The 22,620-nt window shown below is 45.0% G+C and overlaps 1 protein-coding gene across 3 annotated transcripts in view; it reads right to left on the bottom strand.

The window, feature by feature from the left end:
• The window catches only part of LOC119170552 (cell adhesion molecule Dscam1-like), a 178,429-nt gene that overhangs the window by 48,683 nt on the left and 107,126 nt on the right, over window positions 1–22,620 (bottom strand). For all 3 annotated transcript variants that reach the window (XM_075887134.1, XM_075887135.1, XM_075887136.1), the window contains exons 4-6: window positions 9,790–9,951; window positions 7,974–8,129; window positions 6,772–7,074 (exon numbers count right to left, since the gene is read on the bottom strand). In XM_075887134.1, coding sequence (XP_075743249.1) covers window positions 6,772–7,074; window positions 7,974–8,129; window positions 9,790–9,951 — 621 coding nt within the window. The remainder of the gene's footprint in view (window positions 1–6,771; window positions 7,075–7,973; window positions 8,130–9,789; window positions 9,952–22,620) is intronic.

The raw sequence follows: 22,620 nt of genomic DNA, 5'->3' as shown, positions 1-22,620 counted from the left end.
CATCATCAGTGCTATCACACCAGTATCACCCCGCACAAACACACAAAAAAAACTGCTTGAACTAAACATATTTGCTCGTGTAGTTTATGGCCAGTTTCATGTAGAAAAGTTTTGTTTTTCGAACACGTTTCACCTCAACGATGGCTGGTGCGTCGAATTACGACGACGTAGGGAACGTTAAGGAATAGATGGGGGCGATGAGCGAACATGCGCTTTTATCCTCAACGTAAAGTTTGAGAGGTCATCAAGGAATATGAAAGTTAGTATCGCTCACACCAGCTCCGTTATACTTAAATATGAGTCGCAAGTTTTTCTGCCATTTTACCTATTGTGCAATAAAGCAAAGAACGAAACAGAAACTTACTCTCGTGAGCAGACACACAAAAACAGAATAAAACGGGCCTAAAAATATTGACGCACGCATGTGCTATGACTACCCATTTAGCTCTAAAGTGTAAAGCGTGGGAATCTTGGGACATTTGTTGCGGGTAATGATGATTTGTCAGGTGCAGCGCTACAAAACTCATTCTCGTAAAATATAGCCCTACAATATTTAAGTAAGGGTGATCATTACTTACGAAATTCCAACGCTTGTGAAAAGGAGTGGTCATGGTCGCTCGATTGGGGGGTATTTAAAAGCGTAGGGGAATGTGTACGTGCACAGTAAACTTGGAGCAATTTAGAGACAGTACAAATCACAATAGTTTTAGTATATATATATATATATATATATATATATATATATATATATATATGCAACTTCTAGAGACCCCATTAAATACTCAGCACCATGTGTTGTGTGTTACAAAAGAGCGTCCGATAAGGCGTGCCTATGTGATAAAAGACATAGCGGTCACAAATACGTAGAGATATAATGCGTTTGCAGTACTAGATAAGAGTGAGTGGGTGATTCAAAAATCTAGGGGCCCTAATTAGGCACATGCAGCAACGTCTTACAGCGGCCAGTTAAAAGCTAAAAAGCTATATGAAAAAAGAACTGTTGAAAATAGTAGATTTACGTGGCCTGTGCACTTCGTGGCACGCAGTACTTTGAAATCCTATCATAAACTTTGTTCTTATTACTTATTGTACCCTTATAGCTATAGGTAATACACAGGGCACTAGTTCAGTGAACGAAAAATAGCAAACCATCATTAACGTAGATCAGGAAGAAGAGCATGCGAAAAAGCGAATCCTTTATTAAGGCAGAATGAACAAAACCTAATGAGTATTTAACAACAATAAAAAGAAAGGCGATGCATCTCACACCTTCCGAGAATCGGTTTTATGCGAAGCAGTCACCCAGCCAGAAGTCGTATATCAGCATTATTGGATTTGAGCGCCAGGCATTACATGGTGGAACGACGTGTTTCGTAAGTGTACCAGTTGGGCGCACTTCATCCGCTTTTCAGGCACATCGACTACACTGCAGTTCAAAGGGCGATTATGGTCATACGTAACGTCAGCACTCATGTTATAGCACATAAGTCATTGTTCTTACGACGCTGTGCGCATTGCTTTTCGATGATGTGATTAACTTGCGTAACTATTGTTATTATTTTCATCAGCGCTTACGCAACCACTTGAATATACCTTGCTGAATCTTGGAATTACAATGTAATGTTTATTGGACTTCGGTTAAATTGGAGCTAATAGTCGAAACGCAATTTATGTTAAGAAGAAATGACGTCGATATGGTAGATGTCCATAAGTAATGTCTTCATTGCTTTCTGATAAATTTAGATAGCTAGCAATGCAAGCACAATTGAGGTTATACTGCGGAATTACACGTGTACAGTTTATTTTTTGTATTTTACAATACAGGAAACTCAGGGATAGCGCTGTGATAGATTACTTGGCTGCCACGCAGATTGCTTCGGATTTGATTCCAGCTTAGATTGTGTTTTGTACTCTTTGCATTCGCCGTGTGAACGCTGCAGAGGTCAGTTTTTTTTAACCCTACCATTTAAATTTTCATTGCTTAGTCTGGAATTTCTTAGGCAGACATACTCAATCACCAGTGGTGCATACCTTTAAAACATGGCCCTTGCTACACGCATATGTGCCCCTATCGTCTGGAGGAAAAGGGTTGACGACATACGCGACAGGATTTTAGAGTTATTCAAGCTATAGCTGGAGAGTAATTTTAATCAAGCACTCTTACTCTCTTTCGCAATTTCAGTCTGCATCATACTGTGAAGACGATCACGAGAGCACCCTGGCGTAGCTCGATACAGAGGCGTGTAAATAAAATGCTTGATATTCCCCTAATAATAATGACAATATATTAACTTTCCGAAACCACAATATAATTATGAGAGACGCCGCAGTGGAGCGCTCCACGAATTTCGGCTACCTGGTGTTTGTTCTTTGACGTGCAACTAAATTTATGTACAGAAGCCTCGGACATTTTTGCGTCCTTGGAAAACTCAACTCTCGTAGCAGGGGTTCGATCCCATTACCTCCAGGTTAGCAGTCGAGTGCTGTAACCACGAGACCACCCGGTTGGGCCCAAGTGTCCTTGCTTCCCTAAGAAAGTCTTCTCATTTATTACGTGCCTCTGCAGATCCTACGAACTTGGTGACTTTAAACGCGCAGATTATTTTGCCCAGGAACACCTTACTTTATTAGCTTAAAAGACAAACTTGATTGATATTTGGGGTTTAACGTCCCAAAACCACCATTTGATTATGAGAGACGCCGTAGTGGAGGGCTCCGGAAATTTTGACCACATGGAGTTCTTTAACGTGCACCCAAATCTGAGCACACGAGCGTACAACATTTCCGCCTCCATCAGAAATGCAGCCACCACAGCCGGGATTCGAACCCACGACCTGCGGGTCAGCAGCCGAGTACCTTAGCCACTAGACCACCGTGGCGGGGCAGCTTAAAAGACAAACTTGGAGGCTACTTAAGGCTTCAAACTTAAGCTTCGTCGTCAAAAGTAGAATGCAATGACGTATTCAGGCGCCATGCATGGTCATTGCCTTCTATTTTCGGAGCCCTTCACTACGGCGTCTCTCATAATCATATGGTAGTTTTGGGACGTTAAACGCCAAATATCAAGTCATCATCATTGCCTTCTCAATTGCTAACCCACACGGCGCTTATCGATGGACGCCTCAGCCATGGCGCAGGAGAAGGAATGTTTGCACTCACATATCTCTGAGCTTTTCACACTGTTCCTGAACGCATGCGCCAACTACAGTTGCAAACTTCTTTTAAAGGCGAAGCTCCTTAAAGCGGCACCCATACGTCCCTCGTCGTAGTCGTAGTGCGTAACTAGTCTTACTTTCTGACCTCCAAGGTGGTGCCGGTGGGAGATTTCTTGTGTGGGTTGTTGAACAATAAAAAATTTGCAGCGTGCGCGTTAACTAAAAGCCGAATTCTCCTGTCTCTCTTTCCCCCTTAGCAGCCATTGGCATGTACATTGAGCACTATCTAACAAGAAAGCGTTGCTACGTTATACTCGCTGGGCATAACCTCCTTGGTTCTAGAAAGGTTTAGCGAGCGTTGGGCCGCAGTGCCATGAATACAGTGAACTAGTATATACCATGAACTCGAGGTGGTTAAAGGTGGGAAGTAGACCCGAAGCGCAAGCCGTAAGAAAGTGTGCGTGTGCCACCTCTCGTTTAGTCCTTGGAATGCCCACTGGATGGCGGTGCTTCTATATGCGGAATATATAATGCAAAAATGCGAGATGATGGTACTTGGAGTGTTGACAAGATGGACAAACGGACACACAGGCAGATGCATGGACGGACGCACGGATGGCTGCACGAACGGATGGACGCATGGACGAACGCAGGGACGGACGCATGGATGGACGTGCAGACCCACGAGCAGACGCACGCACGGACGGGCGGATGGACGCACGAATGCGTCCATCCAGACAGATGCATGGACGGACGGAAGCAAGAACGAATCGACAGACGGATGCTTCGCCCCCTTCTCCATCATTCACTCCGTGGATATGCTGCCATTTTTTTACGCAAGGATTTTTCCTATCATGAACTGGCGAAGTATGAAGTGCGCGTCCGAAAGTTGCCAGGCGCACCTGCGCAGGTACCCACGTCATATTACGTGGGCAAATTTTAATTACCAATTTGTGAAGGAATTCACATATTCTGACCCTTTGTGCGCTTCTGCAACCACACCAAGTCTTGAGCAGACTCCTTTCATTACGTGAGATATTTGAGTGATGTTTTTCGAAGCAGCTTGAAGCAGTGGCTTGATTCTGTGGCGCAACGTCTGCTTGACGCACGAAAGCGCTTTGTTCCGTGGTCACTCCATTGGAAGCTTTTTATTATTATTATTGTTATTATTATTCTTGATTTACATTATTTCAAATTTTCACTGAGGGACAGTAAAAAATTCGTTTAAGATATCTACAACCACCCATGGTCGAACATTCGAACTGCATTGGTTAACATTCCGTAAAATGTGCTTGGCTAGTGATTTTTCTTTTTCAGAGCAGTTTAAGGCACTAACGTAGCGCTGTGCCAGAGCACCAGCTGGCGACGCATATGATTTGGCTTTGACTGCCACTTGAACTAGAGCTTTTTCATATTAACTTATTTGACTCTATCTCCAATTTTTAACAGCAGCAAATGCTGAATTTCGGCTCCCAACGAACGACTCTGGTTAACCTGCCGGCCTTTCTTTTTGAAGACGATAGTCTTTCTTGGGGACCTTCGACGCAAAAACTATGGTCTGTCTGTGTGTCCGTGCGTTTGTCTGTTTGTTCACTGATACCGCAAACCGGGTACTCTAAACAACACCAGCTGATACCTTGAACGGCCAACAACATCCGCAGTGCCCACCAATGTTGCTCAAGGATCAGCGTTCACACGTGTGTGATTGTCAATTAAAAAGCAATTATTGCGCATATCTGAGGCACCATAACAACACGTATATATTCTGTATGTTCATCTTTTACTAGAAAAGGCATACAGAAGTAATTCTAAGGAACGTAGCGCTTATCACGCTGCGCTGACCATGCAACGCATGCATGGAAAGGCGAGTGTTTCCAACGCACTGCAAAGAAGACACGGTGGTGGCCCCTACCCGTCGCCTTGCGTTCTACACCTTATCACCTCTGAGATGGGTGCGCACGCACGTCTCAGTGCCATGCGCTTTGTTTTCCAAATAAAAAGACTGCCAGATTGCGCTCATGCCTCACGTGTGACGTGACTTGATGCGCTAGTTCACCTCCGCTGCATGCTCGAGGCACTCTAACGCAGCGCCTCCGGAATACTATTCGCCTATTTTCTTGCGCAGAACATCAAATAAATATTTTGTTTACCCTCTCCACATGCAAGACTATCGTTTTTCGACGACATTTGGAGATTACATGCAGATACTGGGCCAATTTTAGGAGCGAAGCTCCTTAAGGCGTGGGCTGTGCGTCCCCTGTATGTAGCCACCTCTCGTTCAGTTCTAAGTATTACGCTAGCCACCGCCCGATCTAAAGGGTACAGCCATATCCATCCGTCCATCCGTCCATCCGTCCGTCCATCCATCCATCCATCCTTCCATCCATCCATCCATCCATCCATCCGTCCGTCCGTCCGTCCGTCCGTCCGTCCGTCCGTCCGTCCGTCCATCCGTCCGTCCGTCCGTTCATCCGTCCGTCCGTCCATCCGTCCATCCGTCCGTTCATCCATCCGTCCGTCCGTCCGTCCGTCCGTCCGTCCGTCCGTCCGTCCGTCCATCCGTCCATCCGTCCGTCCGTCCGTCCGTCCGTCCGTCCAAAAGATGCAAGATGTTATAAACTAGACGGCGGTACGTGTAGTTGATTATGAAAGATGCGAGGTGTTATAAAATAGGAATGATGCCACATATGGCGCGTGTCATCGTTTGATATAGTGCGGCGACGTACGCTAGGGGGAGCGTTGCAATAAAATCGAGTGGGCAAAATGTACGGAGGATTCATGGTTTACCAGGTTTACCTCCAGAGCTTCGCCCATTCATCATCATTCACTTCGTGGATATGGCGGCATTTTCTACTTTTTTTTCTCTATATCTCTCTCTCTATCTCTCTTATAAAGGAGCTCTGTCATGCTATCGCGTTAACACCCTTGTCAATACCCGCCATCGTGGTCAAGTGACTAAGGCACTCGGCTGTTCACCCGCAGGTCGCGGGATCAAAGTGAGACCGCGGCGGCCGCATTTTGAGATGGAGGCGAAAGTGTGGCCCATGTGCTTAGATTTAGGTGCACGTTCAAGAACCCCAGGTAGTTGAAGTTTCCGGAGCCTCCCAGTACGGCGTCTCTCATATTGATATCGTAGATTTAGAATGGTAAACTCCAACAGTTAATAATACCAACCTTGTAAAAATATACTTTAGGTTCTTACCATTAGGTTGCCTTCTTTTTATTGCTCGTTTTGTATTGATATAACTGAAGATGGTTGGAGAGAATAAGAACTCCGGTTCCTTCTTTTTTAGCAATCATCGCTGTGCTTCTGTAGATGTCGGGGAATGTTTAATAAATATAATTTCTGGTGTTTTTTATGCCAAAAGTATAGTATGATAACGAGACACGCCCAAAGGGAAGTCTCCGAAAATTTTATTCATTGGGTGCTATGACGTGCACAGACATCACACAATAAGCGGGCCTCTAGCACTTCACCTCTACTCAAATCCAACTGCCGTATTTGGGATTGAACCAGCAACCTATCGATTGGCAGCCGAACGTGAGCGCACTTTTAATGCACAAAACAAGATCATTCACACTGATTCCCTCATGGCAGCGAATAATGGTCACTCACCAGTGATCAGGACTTGTATCTCGTTCTTCTCCTCGGCTCCTCCTCCGTTGCTAACAACACACACGTAGGTGGCGCTGTCTTGGACCGACGCCCGCCTGAACACGAGAGTGCCGCCGACCAGCACGATTCCTGGCTCGGTGAGGGGCAGCAGCGGTCGTAGTCGGGCACCGTACTGGCGGTACCAGCGATACGAAGGCTGTGGGTGGCCCTGGGCTTCGCACGGCACGAAAAGCGCTGATCCTTGCGGCCCTTCTACCTGTCGGCTCCAGTGAATCACTTTGGCAGGAATGCTGGAGTGTGGCTCTGCCGAAAAAAAAAGGGAGGGGGGGAGTCGAGGGGAAACTTCCACTTGGGATGACAGCACGACGTGAAGAGAGTATTGCTATTCAACGTGCGCGTAGAAGCGTACATTATTAAACCGGAAAAACAGGTTTTGTGTTGGTCCTTTTATCTGCACTAGCCATTAAGTGGTCCGACGTAAGGCATTATCATTTATAATACGGAAAAATTACAAATCTTTACTAATCGTACGCTGCGCTAAAGAAAGCTAAACGGAAGAATATGAATACTGCTGCAAATGTCAGCTACAACTACTTCGAAAAGAAATTCTTGAGCGGAGTAAAATCAATGCATTCATGTGTTTAATGTGTCTCCCGCTCGATTATATATATCGTCAACAAGCAGTAGTAGATAAGTCATCCGAGACCATAGTGGGACTCTCTATGAGCCAGACACGGGTCAAAACGAACGCAACGATTAATAAACAGGCTCCACTTTGAGCCAATTTGACAATCGTCATTACTCCTTCCGGTGAATGTATGTCAGTAGACATTGCCTTGTTACATTATTGGTGGAGGTGACCAGTTCATCTATCTGCACTTCCTCGGAAACGGCGTGCGCATAACTTATGAATGGCTCCTGTCGTGGCATTGTGCCGCTACCCCAGCCTGACTTGAGACACTGTGTGTAGAAGAAATGAAAGAACACGCATAGACAAGTCTATATTTTACTGCTTATACGTTTAACACAATACTTACAAGATTGCCGATGATCTCCTTCTTATTCTCGCTGCTATTCGCCGTCATTCTCATTTGAGAGCGTGATAAGTGTCTTTAGCTCTAACATTTTAGCTCTAAGAATAACAACGAGAGACAATCATACCATGCTTGTAATGCCTTCTTATAGTGAACGCCTGCTCGTACCAGTTATCACAAGTTTTCCAGCCGTGATGCTGCTAACCACTGCACCGGTGAGAGTGTCTTTGGTGTGGCACTGGAACGAGTGGTGGCTGTCTTCAGGTCCTGCACGCCGAACGTGCAGCTCACCGGACGTGAAGGCTACGTACTTCGAATTCTCATCTGCACCAGCAAACACACGCAAGAAAGAGAAGCACAGTTTGAACAAACGTGGACGCTCACGTTCCCAATAATTTCTGCAACAAAGACAGAAATAAATCACGCGTCATCATGCGTGTCGTTAACGTGTAGGAGCCTCATAAAAACTTTAGTTTGCGCTACGAGAAACTAAATAGCCATTTATTCTTGCCATGAACGCAACATACGTGGGCAATAATCATAATGGGGCTGCCTGCCTCACTCGGACTGTTAGCCTGATATAATATTGATTCTGAGGCATTCCCGCATTTTTCTCCAAAGCTATAGTGCCAACCTTTTTTTTTTGATCCAGAGCAATTACAGAAATGGACTCTTGTGCGTCTTTATTGAAGCGAGCCAGAAGTTGCGACAGCTAACTGAAATTGATGTGCAGAAAAGCGCAGTTTCAGCTGATTTCTTCAGCACCCAAATACTTAGAGAATTCTTTTTATCTGTCGTCATTCGTAAGGTGCCAAGATAATTTCGTGTTTTCGTGTTTTTATTTTTGAGGGCTCATAAGAGTACTTGGTAGACTCTAAATTTTCTACACTTTACAACCAATAATACATTATGGTCCATATTTTGTAGAAGTAAGAAGAAAAGCTGCTCCAAAGCTTAGCCTATAAGTATCATTGGGCAAAGCTCAGATTACTGCGCAAGATCTGTGAACATTTTCCGCACCATTGTTTACCTAGTCAAATTACGTGGTCTCAATATCATCCTAACTTACAAACTTTATGCTTATACCATAATTATTAACTCCGTTTTTCCTTTATATGTTTTTTGGTCATTTATCTTTGGTTATGAAACCACGCTGACTCTTACTGATGTCCGAAAAAAAGTCGTTTGATGAGAACATTTGTATAATTATGGAGGTATAATTATGGAGGAAATATGCTCCAAAACCATGGAAACTCAATGTCAACAGCACTTGATATTGATTTCAGCATTGGTGCCTGCTTCTCGAACCAGTAAGCCTGAAAGCAGGAGCCAGACTTGTCTTTACAGCGATGCTTTTAGGTGAAATGACTGATCAAGAAGCGACTTATTGATCAAATTGTGCAACGGCATTGAGTTGTGGTACATTCACAGAAGTGCTACAGAAAAAAAAAACCTTTAGGTATTCGTTCGCATTGAATTTTTTCGGTTTTCTGCACATTTACCACGTTATTGATATATTTGTTGCCGGCAATCAGATATACATAGTCATAGTTTATAAGCTGAAATATAAAACAAAGGCTTGATTATTCAGCTCCTAACTGCAAAACTTACCTCGTAAGAACTGAAGCTTCAGCTTAAAGGTCTCAGTATTACGTATTAGCACAACATAGACGATAAGAAAAATGTACAAAAAGACCAGAGCTAAAGGGCCCCTTCCGCCTCTACTCATACCATCGCTTCTCTTTATCATATATGTGCTGTTAATTCTTTCTTAAAGAATTCATACAGATAATTACCAGGCATGCTCGGCTAAACACAACACACGACAACATTTGCAACGACAAAATAACCTTGTGCGCAAATATTTGATCCGAGAGCCGAATAAAGGCATCAGTATTGAAAGTAAATTTCTACTGTTCAATATTATAACGTAAGTTTTCGCTTCTAGATTGATACTAGTCTGTCGTAAGCAACTCTCGTTTACCTGGGATGGCTTGCACAGAAATGATAAAGCCATCGCTGCGAACCCACGACGTTACGACGACGTATTCTTTGACGTAGTTCGGGACATGACACCGAAGCACGCCGGTGTTCATGCGGATTACGAAGTCGTCGTAAACACGAATTTCATATTGCTGCTGCACCACTGCAAAAAGAAAGAAAAGAAAAACACTACCGTTAGATAAGTCAGATCATTTTTATGCGGCAACCTAGCCATACATAATAAATCTGATTTTTACCCTAAAGCAATACTTTTACGTTATTTACTCGAGTGATGGAGCATACTGCAGGTGGGTCATTAATAGGAAGGAATCAATTTGTTGATCTATATAGTGATCCACGATTTCTGTGTGGTCGTCTATATATCCACAGTTCATTGTGTAGTGCAATTTAATCTTATCTACAGTAACATATTAAAACAAAATGCACGGACAGATAAAACACCAGCACTTGAGTACGCATGAAAGGAAAGAGGGAGAGTCAGAACGAAGAAAATACTGTTCAATGAATGCTGATGGTGTTTGTCTTCCCATACGTCTAGCAAGTCATTCTAGATATTGAAGAAATGAGATAGAATATGCATACATCACAGGCAACTAGGATACATGCCGGAACACATTGAATATTAACCGTGTAGTATGGCGCCAGTAGTCTGTAGCACGCAACTCTGACTGGGCACCGCGAGTTCAAGAAATAATTGCGTTTTAGTGTTAAAGATGGAAATACATAGGTTCCAGTTTCATGCCAGTTTTATCGTGATTCACACAGTCGAAGCTATATATTCGAAGTAATTACATAATACTATGAATTGTTTGGGTGGTGAGTGCGCAAGATAGCAACAATAAATGTGCCACCGCACACAAGAAAGCTTATCCGAGAGCGGTAACGCATTGTGTACAAAACAAATGTTTATTTTTGTGTTGTGGACGGACGTCTTCTAAAAAATATGGACATGAAACACTACTCATTTGCGAACTTAGTTACGATTTCAAAACGCTTAGGCGTACAAATAAATATTGACACTAGAACAAAAAGCTAACACTACAAATACACCTCAAAAGTCTTCCTTAAAAACAGAGCTTAACCTCTCCGAAAAAGATATAAAAGAACTTACTATAAAGAAAGAGTAAATCAGAAATGATGAACAATCCTGCGTGTCTTAGTCTTAAGTGCTGTAAGCTAACTCTATAAACAGAGCCTATTTAAAAAGCTAGATTCTCAACTGATCGCTGCAAATATTCAATCACGGGTTAGAAGTGGACGTCTGTGCCATAAAGTGGAGTCGGCTCGTCACAACGGCTGAAGGCAAGGCTAACGTGCAAAGAGGATGTTGCCAAAACATCTGAAGCTGAAAGTGCTGTGTCATAAAAGCTCAACATCGCAAAGCTACAAAAGGTAATTACGGAGGTGACAAGAGAAAGATATCAGTATACTGTTATCCCTACCGCAACGGCGTGATCAGAAATTTCTGTAGTCATTTACATCCTTTCGGTTCTTACCCTTTTCACCACCGCTTGACGTAAATTGATATAGGAGGTGTGTTTTCTACGGGGGTTAATGAAAAAGGGTTCCAGCCTACAGCGCAATTACTTCGAGCACGCTAGAACAGCGACACACAATAGAGGGTCATGGAGAGAGCAGGCGTGTTGTGCCGGCCATTTTTCAATCGAACAACCTTATTACACCAGCCTTTTGCTATAGGTGTTTGTCTCGGCCCCCGAGGGCTTCCCGAAATGGGATCCAACTATAGCCGGGAGCGAGGCGTGCTCCGAATCCCGAAAATAGTGATACGTTTGCGCTGCGAGAAGGCATGAGCGTGTCACACGTAGACGACGCGCCTTCAATTATATTGTCATTCTGGGATGAAGGAGGCCGCGGAATTATTTTTCTCCGAGAAAACATTCGCGCATGACGAGTTATTCTGTGTACCGCATATGAATGAGGAAACTAATGAACACTCTCGTACGTAGGTGACAACCAAATGAAAAAAAAATTGGCAGGCAGGTCCCACGTACAGGGGAATGGATGATATGCGAAGCACGAATGAGAAATGTTGACATGTCACTTTAAAATCAGCACAAAGTTACGAAGTGGAGGTAAATGATGCCGTACATGACTTCCCTGTAATGATTATCATGTATGGATGTGTCGTTTACCTTCGTCATCTATTCAGGTCACGTAACACCAGATTTGGTATATGTGGAGCTAGCAAAACAGCTGAGAGCGCATCATGAAGGGCACAATATACTCCAATGTAGAGTTAACGCGCGCGCACGCTGGGCACAGCGACACTACGTTAGCAAAACGCGAGCACTCTGTAGTCTGACGCCAGGCGCGGTCAGCGTCCGTCGGCGTGGCCCCAAGGCCACCGGCACGAAATGCGACATGCTGCATTTAGCGCCGATGCGTTAGCCAGACAATACTGACAACTCTTTTCGTGAGGCAGGGACGCCGTACGCGCTGAAACGCGCGTGCGTCAAGCGCAGTGTGTCGCGGGACTGCGAATATATGGCAGGACCGGTGCCTGGCGTGGCAACGCCAGCGTGACGCGACGTAATGAACGCCGGCGAGCACGTGCACCACGTCACGTCGAAATATATTGGCGCCTTGACTGTGGCATGTAGTCATGTTCTCACATGACATGCTTCTCATGATTATCATATTTCCACCAGTCACATACCTTCGTCATCTATTGGCATCACGTTATACCAAATTTTGCCTATATGAAGCTAGCAAAAGGGCCGGGAGTGCATCATGAATGTAGAATGTAGTCATGTTGTTACATAACGCGCATGTCGGGATGATTATGTTTGGATGTGTCATTTACCTATTCTTGTGCGTTCGCGTAACGTAATACCGAGTTTGGTACTAGTGAAGCTAGCGAAAAGGCCGCGAGCGCGTCATGAACATGTAATCATGTTGCTACATCACACGCACTCATGTTTATCATGTTTGAACCAGTATCATACCTTCGTCATCAATTCACGTGCCGTAATACCAAATTTGGTATAAGGCAAGCTAGCGCAACGGCTGCCGGCGCATCCCGAGCATGGCATGTAGTCATGTTGTTACATGACACGCATCTCATAATTTTCATGTTTGCACCAGTCACGTAACTTCGTCATCCATTCACGTACCGTAGTACCAATTTTGGTATATTTGACGCTAGCGAAACGCCCGCGAGTGCATCATGAGTGCAACGCCCACGTGGCATGTAGTCATGATGTTACATCACACGCCGACTCAGCATTTTGTGGCCCCGCCGTGGTTGTCTAGTGGCTAAGGTACTCGGCTGCTGACCCGCAGCTTGCGGGTTCGAATCCCGGCTGCGGCGGCTGCATTTCCGATGGAGGCGGAAATGGTGTAGGCCCGCGTGCTCAGATTTGGGTGCACGTTAAAGAACCCCAGGTGGTCCAAATTTCTGGAGCCTTCCTTTACGGCGTCTCTCATAATCATATGGTGGTTTTGGGACGTTAAACACCACATATCAATCAAAATCAGCATTTTGTGCCCAATGTAACGTGGTTGAAGACATCAAACATGTCCTCTGAGAGTGTACGAAATACGCATCAGAGAGACAGTCTCTGAAGACGGGCTTAAAAATGCAACAGGACACAGATTTAGAGTTAAAAAACATTCTAGGCCCATGGCAGAATACCTCCAGTGCATTAGACTTTACAATAGCGCTACTGACGTTCTTACGGGCCACAGGCTTGAACGAAACGTTGTAAATTGTGCAGTGCGTGTGAGAGCCTTTATGTGTTATGTGACTGTTATGCGTGTATGTAATTGTATGTGTTGTGTGTTTATCATTGTATATATAACTGTCATCACCCGGCAACTGGAGTAGCCTGTCAGGTGAAAAACCAGGCAAACCTCTCCAGCTTCCAATTAAAATGATTCTCTCTCTCTCTCTCTCTTTCTCTCACGCATGTCATGATTTTCATGTTGAGGTCTGTCGCTTGTGTTCGCCATGCAATCAAGTCATACCATACCAGTTTTGCAACATGCCATGTGAGCGAAACCACCGCAAAAGCTGCAGGACCATTGAATGTAAATCACGACTTTCATGATATACATATCATAATTTACATGTTATGACTAGTCAAAAATGTTCTTCATACAGTCACGTTGTGCCATACCGAGTTTGGTATCGATACCATGATTGAAATGGCCAAGAGAGCTAAAATTCATAGGCGGCTAGATAGATAGATAGATAGATAGATAGATAGATAGATAGATAGATAGATAGATAGATAGATAGATAGATAGATAGATAGATAGATAGATAGATAGATAGATAGATAGATAGATATACACGCTCAATGTCGCCTAAGTTCGCTAAGAAATAATTCGCATTTATTAGGAAACAACGTGATATTTACGCGTGTGTAGTGAAACAGAACATTGTCTCGTATCGTTGGAACGTCTCGAAAACACTCCTGAAATGGAGTACTCCCATAACAGACAATTATGAACAAAAAAGATGTAGAAAACGTAGGCGCATCTACGATCACAAAAAAAAATTATCTCTTCAATAATAAAGTATAATAAATGAATAAACATATATTATTTCCAGTGCTTGAGAATGGTTATAACAAGTTTGACTAGTGGTAGCTGAGCTTAGCTTACTTTGGAAAAAGAAGAGGTGAATTTAACTTTAAATCGTGTGTGGGCTTAGGCAAGCACCAACCTCTGCGCTCACGAGCTGAGGAATCGACAAACCTCAACTCTTTATTAGAAGTAAGTCTAACGCGCCGATCCACGTCGTGCCTAAGTGCAGCCATGCATAGAGCGCGCTTTTTTTTCTGTGCGGCTATGTTTCGCTTAACGCGACTAGTGTAAAATGAAGCGTGTGATGAATGAGCTGAAACGCAGCATAAACACCGGCGCGAGCGCATCAATCACTTTGGGCCTACTCTCTATCAATATGTGAATGATATCTCGTGGAGAGGACACTACTCAACAACACTGGCTTCACCTCGGATGAGCGTGAAGGCCACGTTTGCGGAACAGGGCTTTTCGTGAGCTTACATCTCCAGAATTGTAGCTATAGCTCTAAAATCTCAGGGGAGCTTTGTTTTTAGTTGCAATCACCAATACTTTATTTATGCAAAGAGATAAATAGAGACAAAGACTGACACTAATTCCATCTGTAAAGAGAGAGAGAGAAAACGGAGGTTAACTGGAAGACGAATGCTCAGTGTATAACCCTGCACTGGAGGCACTGCACCGTGCTCCAGACCGGGTTGTATAAATGAGGTGCCTTTTCTCATCTTCTAACCACTACCACCACCCACTGGTGAAAGAGACAGCTGTGGGAAAAATAAAAAAGAGTAAATGAGATACAAAAAAGTAAAAAAGAGACAAAAGAGAGTGGGTGGAAATTGCGCACATAAATAACTGCCCCTTAGTATAAAAACATAGGAGTGTCATGGTCATTCAGTGATAACCTCCCCAGGGGGCATTCATTGCGTGCTTATGAGCTCAAGAGCTTGCCGTAAACAACGAATTTACACCAGACCAGTAGACTTCAAAGAAAAATTACGAACAATCTCTCCGAAAGGAACCCTGATGGGATGCGAAGGAGCAGCGGTGCGCACGGCGTTGACCCAGTTGAAACGGGCGTCGATGCGGGTGCTGGAAGAATGGCTTGAAGTGAAATTCGATGTAGCGTTTAGTCGAGTGAACGTTTAATAGAAACACAAAAACACGGCAAGCGGGTTGGGTTTCGTGTAAATTTTATCGCAGATAAACGAGCCGAAAGCTTGTTTCTACTGGATGTGCGGTTGAGCGTTGCGGGCGTCGGAGAGGGTGAAGCGAGTGAGAAGTATATTGCGAGCGGATCAAGGAGCCGGCAGCTGCGGGCGAAGCGGCGAGCGTGCTGCGGGTGAGGGAGAGAATCATGTCAGCGCGCACCTGCGAGGAAAGCTTTCGAAGGGAGCACGATATGAACCAACGCCGACAAAATTTCAAGGCTGAAAGGCTGTCGCAGTGACGTCAGAGGTTGGGGGCCCAGTTGCCCAACTGAGCATGCTCAGTAAGACTTTTAGATGCGGAGCATCTTATACTCGCGCCTTGTAGTGCGCCGTCCGCGCCGTCCGCGCCGTCCGCACCGCTTCTCGAACATTCGACAGCTGACCCGCGCGCATGCGCCGTCGCGCCGTCGCCCACTCTTCCACCATCTGTGCATCCCTTCCTCCTCTACACACCGCGCGCGCTTCACTCCTCCACCATCTGTGCACCCTTCCTCCTCTACACACCGCGTTCGACATCTACAATTCTCCTGATTCTCCAGTGGACGCGCATGTGGCGTCGCGCTTCGAGAACATTCAACAGCTGACAGTGCATGCGCCGTCGTGCTGTATATATACTCAAGGTCGGCGCTCGCTCGCTCAGTTGCCGCTCGTCGGTTGGTTTGTACGGTGCGTCGACGTCCAAGGTCGCGGTGAAATGAATTCCAACGAATCCACAAACACAATGATCGACGTCCCTTCGACCAGCGCCGCCCTTTCGCATACGTGTGTACGTGTTCACTCATTTAACACCCCCTCCTACAACCACGTTAACCAATTTAGCCATTTACCCAAGTAAGTCGCAATTTAACACCCCATTTCACAACCACGTTAACCAATTTAGCCATCGACACAAGTAAGTCGCACTTTAACACCCCGTTAACCAATTATATGGTCCGCATCCTCCTCAGTGTTCCCCCGAGGGAAGCTGCGGGCAATTTTTTTTTCCACATCTTTTATTCGGCCCAATCAAGCCGCAGCAGCTGCGAGAGCGGGAGCGTTGGTCCTCCTAAAACGTGAACGAAACACAGGCTTTCCGCCGCGTTCGCGGCGTAACTGGGCCCCCACCCTCTGACATCACTGCGGCAGCCTTTCGGCCTTGAAATTTAGTCGGCGTTGTGTGAACCCTCAGTTGCGGCATGACCTACTTGGCACCGCTTCAACTCCTGCGGCGAGAGGAGTGCGTTGCGGCGCATTCGTATAGGGACGCACATACGTATGGCGTTACACACCTGAACCAAAAAGATGCTTTACTTCGAAAAGCGGGTAGTCCACACCGCCCAATGAGCAGGAAAGGGAGAATTGCAAACCACCGCTCCACACGTCCTTGGCTGTACAATAGTATCACTAGTTTGCCATTCTTCGCTCTTCCGCGTTACCAGGTCACGCTTCCTCGCTCACCTTAATGACATGTTCTTGCAGCTGCGACTACGCCACGTAATTTTCTACATTTGTTATTAATTTACTCGCTTAAGTACACGTCCTGGACAAAACTTGCAAGAGAACAGAACACTGGACATAACTTAGAAAAACCTTGCAAGGCTACTGGACCAGATTGGTGCCTACTAGCAAGGCTGTGACCGAGTGGTTCGACCTAAAGAAAGCAGCGCTAATTTTACTTACGGGCAAATCACTCGCTGTTTCCACTGTGACTGCAGAAGTGGCAGCCTGCAGTTAAAGTTCTCATTCGCGCGTAGCTGAAGCGAGTGAACGAAAAAACCGAGAAGGCAACGAGGACACGTGTGCGCAGAGCACGCTTTTGAGTTTCAGAACAGCCACCGTGATAGTATTTGCCCTGCGTTCCGGTCGTCTCCAAGATTTTTACTGCGATTGTACATGTGTTAGCACTCATTTAAGTTATGCGTGAAAGCCATCCTCATTTAAGGCTGCATTATGTGGAACAGTGACGATGAATGGAGGCAAGTAGGAAGGTACGTACGGCGGCAGAAATGCACGAGCTTTTTGGGGCAGTCACCGTGAACTTATGTGTTGCAACAATGCTTACTCAACATATTTATGTCTCGTTGTTGAGTACGCCAATATCATTCAAGGCTTGCGCACGCTTAGGAACCGTTCGGGTTGACGTAACTGGAATACGGTGCAATCAGTGAAGAGCCGCTACGGCAAAAAGAACACTTTGAAGTATGGCATGCTTGTAAGTTATTGTCCGTCTTGCAGAAGCTTGCACATATATTTGAGCTTTATATAAAAGTGAAGACACCTTTATTTTATTAATGTAATGGACTCTGGGAACCCGCGCTTTGACGTGAATATTGTCGAAAGGCCTTTTCAGATCACAGCATTATTCACAAGATTCATCCCGAAACTGCCTGGGGGGCTATCATAACGGATGTGGCCAATCGAGAAACACTTCCTGCTGAAAAATAAAACATCACTTTCTGCTGAAAAATAAAACATCTCGTAACAAAAGTAATGAAGCTAAAATACTTAAAACGAAGCAGAAAACGTGGCAATGGGAAGGTGGACCTTAGCAAGTGAAAGTCATTCAATTTTGTTACAAAGGAAATAACAAATGTTTTATGGAAACCATGAGAAGGTAAACCACAATGTGTCGGGCATCCTAAGCCTTGATTTTACTTGTCTTGCGTTGTGCCCCTCTAGGTGACAGTTGTCAGCTTGCTCTCTCACTCTTTCCTTCGTGTCCTTGTGTATCTCCGTATACTAATCAAATAAATAAATAAATAAATAAATAAATATGCTACATGCTTAAACCACAATCTTTTCGAGGTTTTGGCCCATGCTTTCGTATGGAGGCCATGATTTACGCAGACGCAAGAAAACACAATATGGCCCGAAGCAGGCTCAGTTTATCCATACTCTCGAATACGACCCCCAATGAGGCCATTACTCTTCATTGTTCCTACCCGCGCTTCTTGATTGGCGTACGCTGGCAACGGGACTCGTTGAAGAAAGCAGCCGGCACCTATGTTGGAGGACTTGCCTTCCTTTCACTGTCCTCGCCTCTCCAACACGCCAAGTCCCTCAGTGTCATCGTGAGGCCCACACATGTAGTTCCTACCCGAATCGCGACTATCAGTGGCAGATGGCGTTCGAGGGAAAGAACGACCGTGAAGGAGAACGGGCTGGCGTGTCCCTGGTGTCCCATAGACACAAACAAGGCCAAGCCGCCTATTCTTACACCGCCCTTACTTTCTGCAGCGTCGTTCCCTGTAGGAAGAACTTGCTTTACGACGCAGTAAATCTCGGCGATATAAACGAACGCGCAGGAGCTACCGGTGCTTGGCAGGCTACACAGAGGTGCTGCACCGTCGCAATAGCAAGTACTTCGGCTGTGCAGAATTTCGGTCATGTAGCCTCGCCAAAAAATGGAGCGGTTTGTTTTGTTCGGAGTATGTAAAATAAGTCGTGGGAACAAGGCAAGGACATGAAGGAAAAAGGTGCTTGTAGACCTGACAGGTGTTATGGTGCCAACGTACCCAGCATTGTGAAGCGTGCGCATCACAGCCGTGTCCTGAGAAGGAAAAAAAAAAGAAAGCCAGACAGAAAGTGAAGATAAGGAAGGGCGAAGTATGAGAAAAGGTTGTTTGAGTTCCACTTACGAAAAAGCTAGGGATGAGTTAGATATGAAATTTGCGACGGTGTTTCCCACAGGAAAACTACTGTTAAAAAACAATTGGAGAGAGATTAAGAAGAAGAAAAGAAAGAACGAGAAGGACCTGACTGAGATGTTTGTCCACATTAGTTTTACATAGATACCATTTATGAGGACTAGGCTGTAGAGAAGGGTGTTTCGGCACGCCTGATGTCATCGGAAAACTGCATGAAATTGAAGCTTACCCTACGGTGCTTCTCTGTCCCTGTTTGCCGGATTTCCGCTCCCTACGGCATGTAGGGAAAAGTGTTTTATCTCTATTACCGTCGTCGTCTGCACGTTGGCCTCACTGTTGTATTTATCACTTTTCGTAAACTGGTGGTATGGAAACACGATAACTTTGCAGATATGTTTCAAGAGATCGCGTTTCAAATAGATGGGTTTACCCTAGAGTTCTGCGATTGTATCTCTGGCTTTAGACTAGAAAATTGAGTGTCCTGGGAAATTCTGTTGGAGATTCTGACGCCACTGCTAAACCACACACAATATTTTTGGCAGTGACGACAAACAATTACTCATAGTGCACTTATTATGAACAGTGGCGAGTGGTGGGAGTTGCCAAATTTTTGGGCGTATACCATTTTATGACACACCGGGACGACATGACACGCTGAGCCAGGAGCATAAGGTGGTTTTTTTCTGAAGGATGGCTTTTACCTTTTAATCATGTTCAAGCATGAGCTGCGAAAAGGACGCTGCGAAACGCTAAAGGGTTTAGCTGGTGGGTATATTTCATTGTTAGTATGGCGCGAATTTCATTCCAGGACTTCCTATGCAGAACGTTTACCACGACAAAAGGTGCAGTTCGTGATCAGCAAAAGAAAAAAATGGCAGCATATCTACGGAGTGAATGATGAAGAGTGGGGCGCAGCATTTGTCCGTCCATTCGTTCTTGCTTTCGTCCGTCCATGCGTCCGTCTGGGTGACCGTCCATACGTCCATCCGCTCATCCGTGCGTGCGTCTGTTCGTGCGTCTGTCCCTGCGTTCGTCCATGCATCCGACCCTGCGTCCGTTCATGCGTATATCCATGCATCTGTCTGTGTGTCCGTTCGTCCATCTATTCAACACTCCAAGTACCACCATCTCGCATCTTTTCATCATATATTCCCCATATAGAAGCACCGCCATCTAGCGGACATTCCAAGGACTAAACAAGAGGTGGCACACGCACACTTTCTTACGGCTTGCGCTTCGGGTCTACTTCCTACCTTTAAGCACCTCGAGTTCATGGTATATCTAGTTCACTGTATTCATGGCGCTGCGGCCCAACGCTCGCTAAACCTTTCTAAAACCAAGAAGGTTACGCCCAGCGAGTATAACGTAGCAACCTTTTCCTGGCAGATAGTGCTCAATGTACATGCCAATGGCTGCTAATGAGAAATGAGAGACAGGAGAATTCGGCTTTTACTTTCTTACGGCTTGCGCTTCGTATCTACTTCCCACCTTTAACCACCTCGAGTTCAGTCATGGTATGTACTATTTCATTGTATTCGTGGCACTGTGGCTCAACGCTCACTAAACATCTCTAAAACTAAGGAGGTTACACCCAGCGCGTATAACGTAGCAAACCTTTCTTGTCAGATAGTGCTCAATGTACATGCCAATGACTGCTAAGAGGGATCGCAGCGTGCGTGTCGACTAAAAGCCGAATGCTGCTGTCTCTCATTCCCCATTAGCAGCCATTGGCATGTACATTGAGCACTATTTTTATTGTTCAACAACGCAGAGAAGAAATCTCCCACCGGCACCACATCGGAGGTCAAAATGTTATACTTGTTACACAATACAACGGCTTCGAGGGACGAACGGGTGTTTTGATAAAAAGCTTCGCCCCTAAAAGAGAAGACCGATATCCCCACTGCATGTCACCTGCAGGGCGCTGCAACCTCAGCGGGCTGTGTATAGCGACATATATTTTTGCTGCCACGTTGGCAGTCCCTACAATTATTGGCTTCCTACAAAGGTTCTACTTATATTTCAAAAGAATCACTTTGAAACCACACGAAGGCGAATGTAAAACTACGCAATGAAAAGAATGCAAACGATCCGGTGGTCCAACGAAAAGAAGGAGACATATCCATGACAACCCTCGTTCGTTTCTCCATGCTCCACTCGAGGAAGTACTCAAGATTGATAAGGCCTGAAAATATGTTTTTTTTGCGTTGTCTATCTGACAGCTACTCTGTTACACTGCGCTGAGATTCCACTACAGTGGTACGCAGCCACGCGTTTAAAAACGCTAAGCTTTACTAAACAAAACAATAAAAGTGTAAGAAACGCAGCTTCTTTTGAGTACAGCGCTGCAACTCCAGTTTTTCAACGGCAATCTTTCTAAAGCGGTTGAAAGAATCTCCGCTCTTGCTGGACTCTCTTTAGAAAGTCACCATTGTACACCGTTTTCGTGTTCTTCGCGTGGAACCAGGCTTAGTTGACTTCACTTACTCACTCACCATTTTACTTTTTTTCTCCTCCCCCATTCTAACATTTTCTGCTGTCGCTCTCATTTGGTCATGCCTTGCGGGCATGAAGGAAATGATTATCCGTAGCCCGCATCGGGTTCCGCCCTTCTACGGCATTCAAAATTTCGTTCATTCAACGTGAACGACTTTGCAAGTTGTGTTTTTTTTTGCTTCGCTAGCGACAGCCAAGTTCGTTCCGTCACGCCGGAGAGATTATTTTTTTTTTTCAAGCAAAAGCTCGGGCACCAAAAAAACAATTTTTTAAAAGCAAACAAACTGAAAAGAACGATGAGGAAACATGGTATAATTTTATGTATATAACGCGGGGGGCCGAGAACACTCAGTATATGCACATAGTTCACAAGCACTGCGCTCTCTGGGACGGCACATGCTTAACTCCCGTTCTAAACGCCCGGGGCGGCCCACCCTGCAGCGAATATTAAAGATTACATAAACGAAAGAACAAGGGTGACAAAGAAGGCAGCCTTATATCACCTTTTCGTGTTTTCCTCACTTTCGAAACGTGTTTTTCTACCAGCTAGACCTGATGCTGATAGTATTTCGGGAATCTTTTTTTACATTGAAAATTTGGTCATGCCTGGCTCTATAGCCGAATTCGCAGTGTCGACGTATAAATGTCTCGAATTACAGTACGCTTCGTGTCTCCTTCAAAGCGCTGTTTCTAAATGTTTTTTTTTCTTCGCAAACACTTGAGCAAGGTATGCGCTGGACTCCTAAAAAGACCACTTAAAATATCTTCGTTCTTCCATATTTGTTGTGCTGTCTCTTAAAGCAATCATTCCACTCGAAATTGAGTGTTCGACGGTGTGTATTCCTCTTGTGTTGTGTAGACCTACAATTTAAAGTTGCTTTGACGTTTCGTTTTGTTGCAGAAGCACGAGAACCACCACACAATATTTCCAGT

This window comes from Rhipicephalus microplus, chromosome 2, assembly GCF_043290135.1.
Source record: "Rhipicephalus microplus isolate Deutch F79 chromosome 2, USDA_Rmic, whole genome shotgun sequence".
Lineage (NCBI taxonomy): Eukaryota > Metazoa > Arthropoda > Arachnida > Ixodida > Ixodidae > Rhipicephalus > Rhipicephalus microplus.
This window is presented reverse-complemented; position numbering and strand designations above follow the sequence as displayed.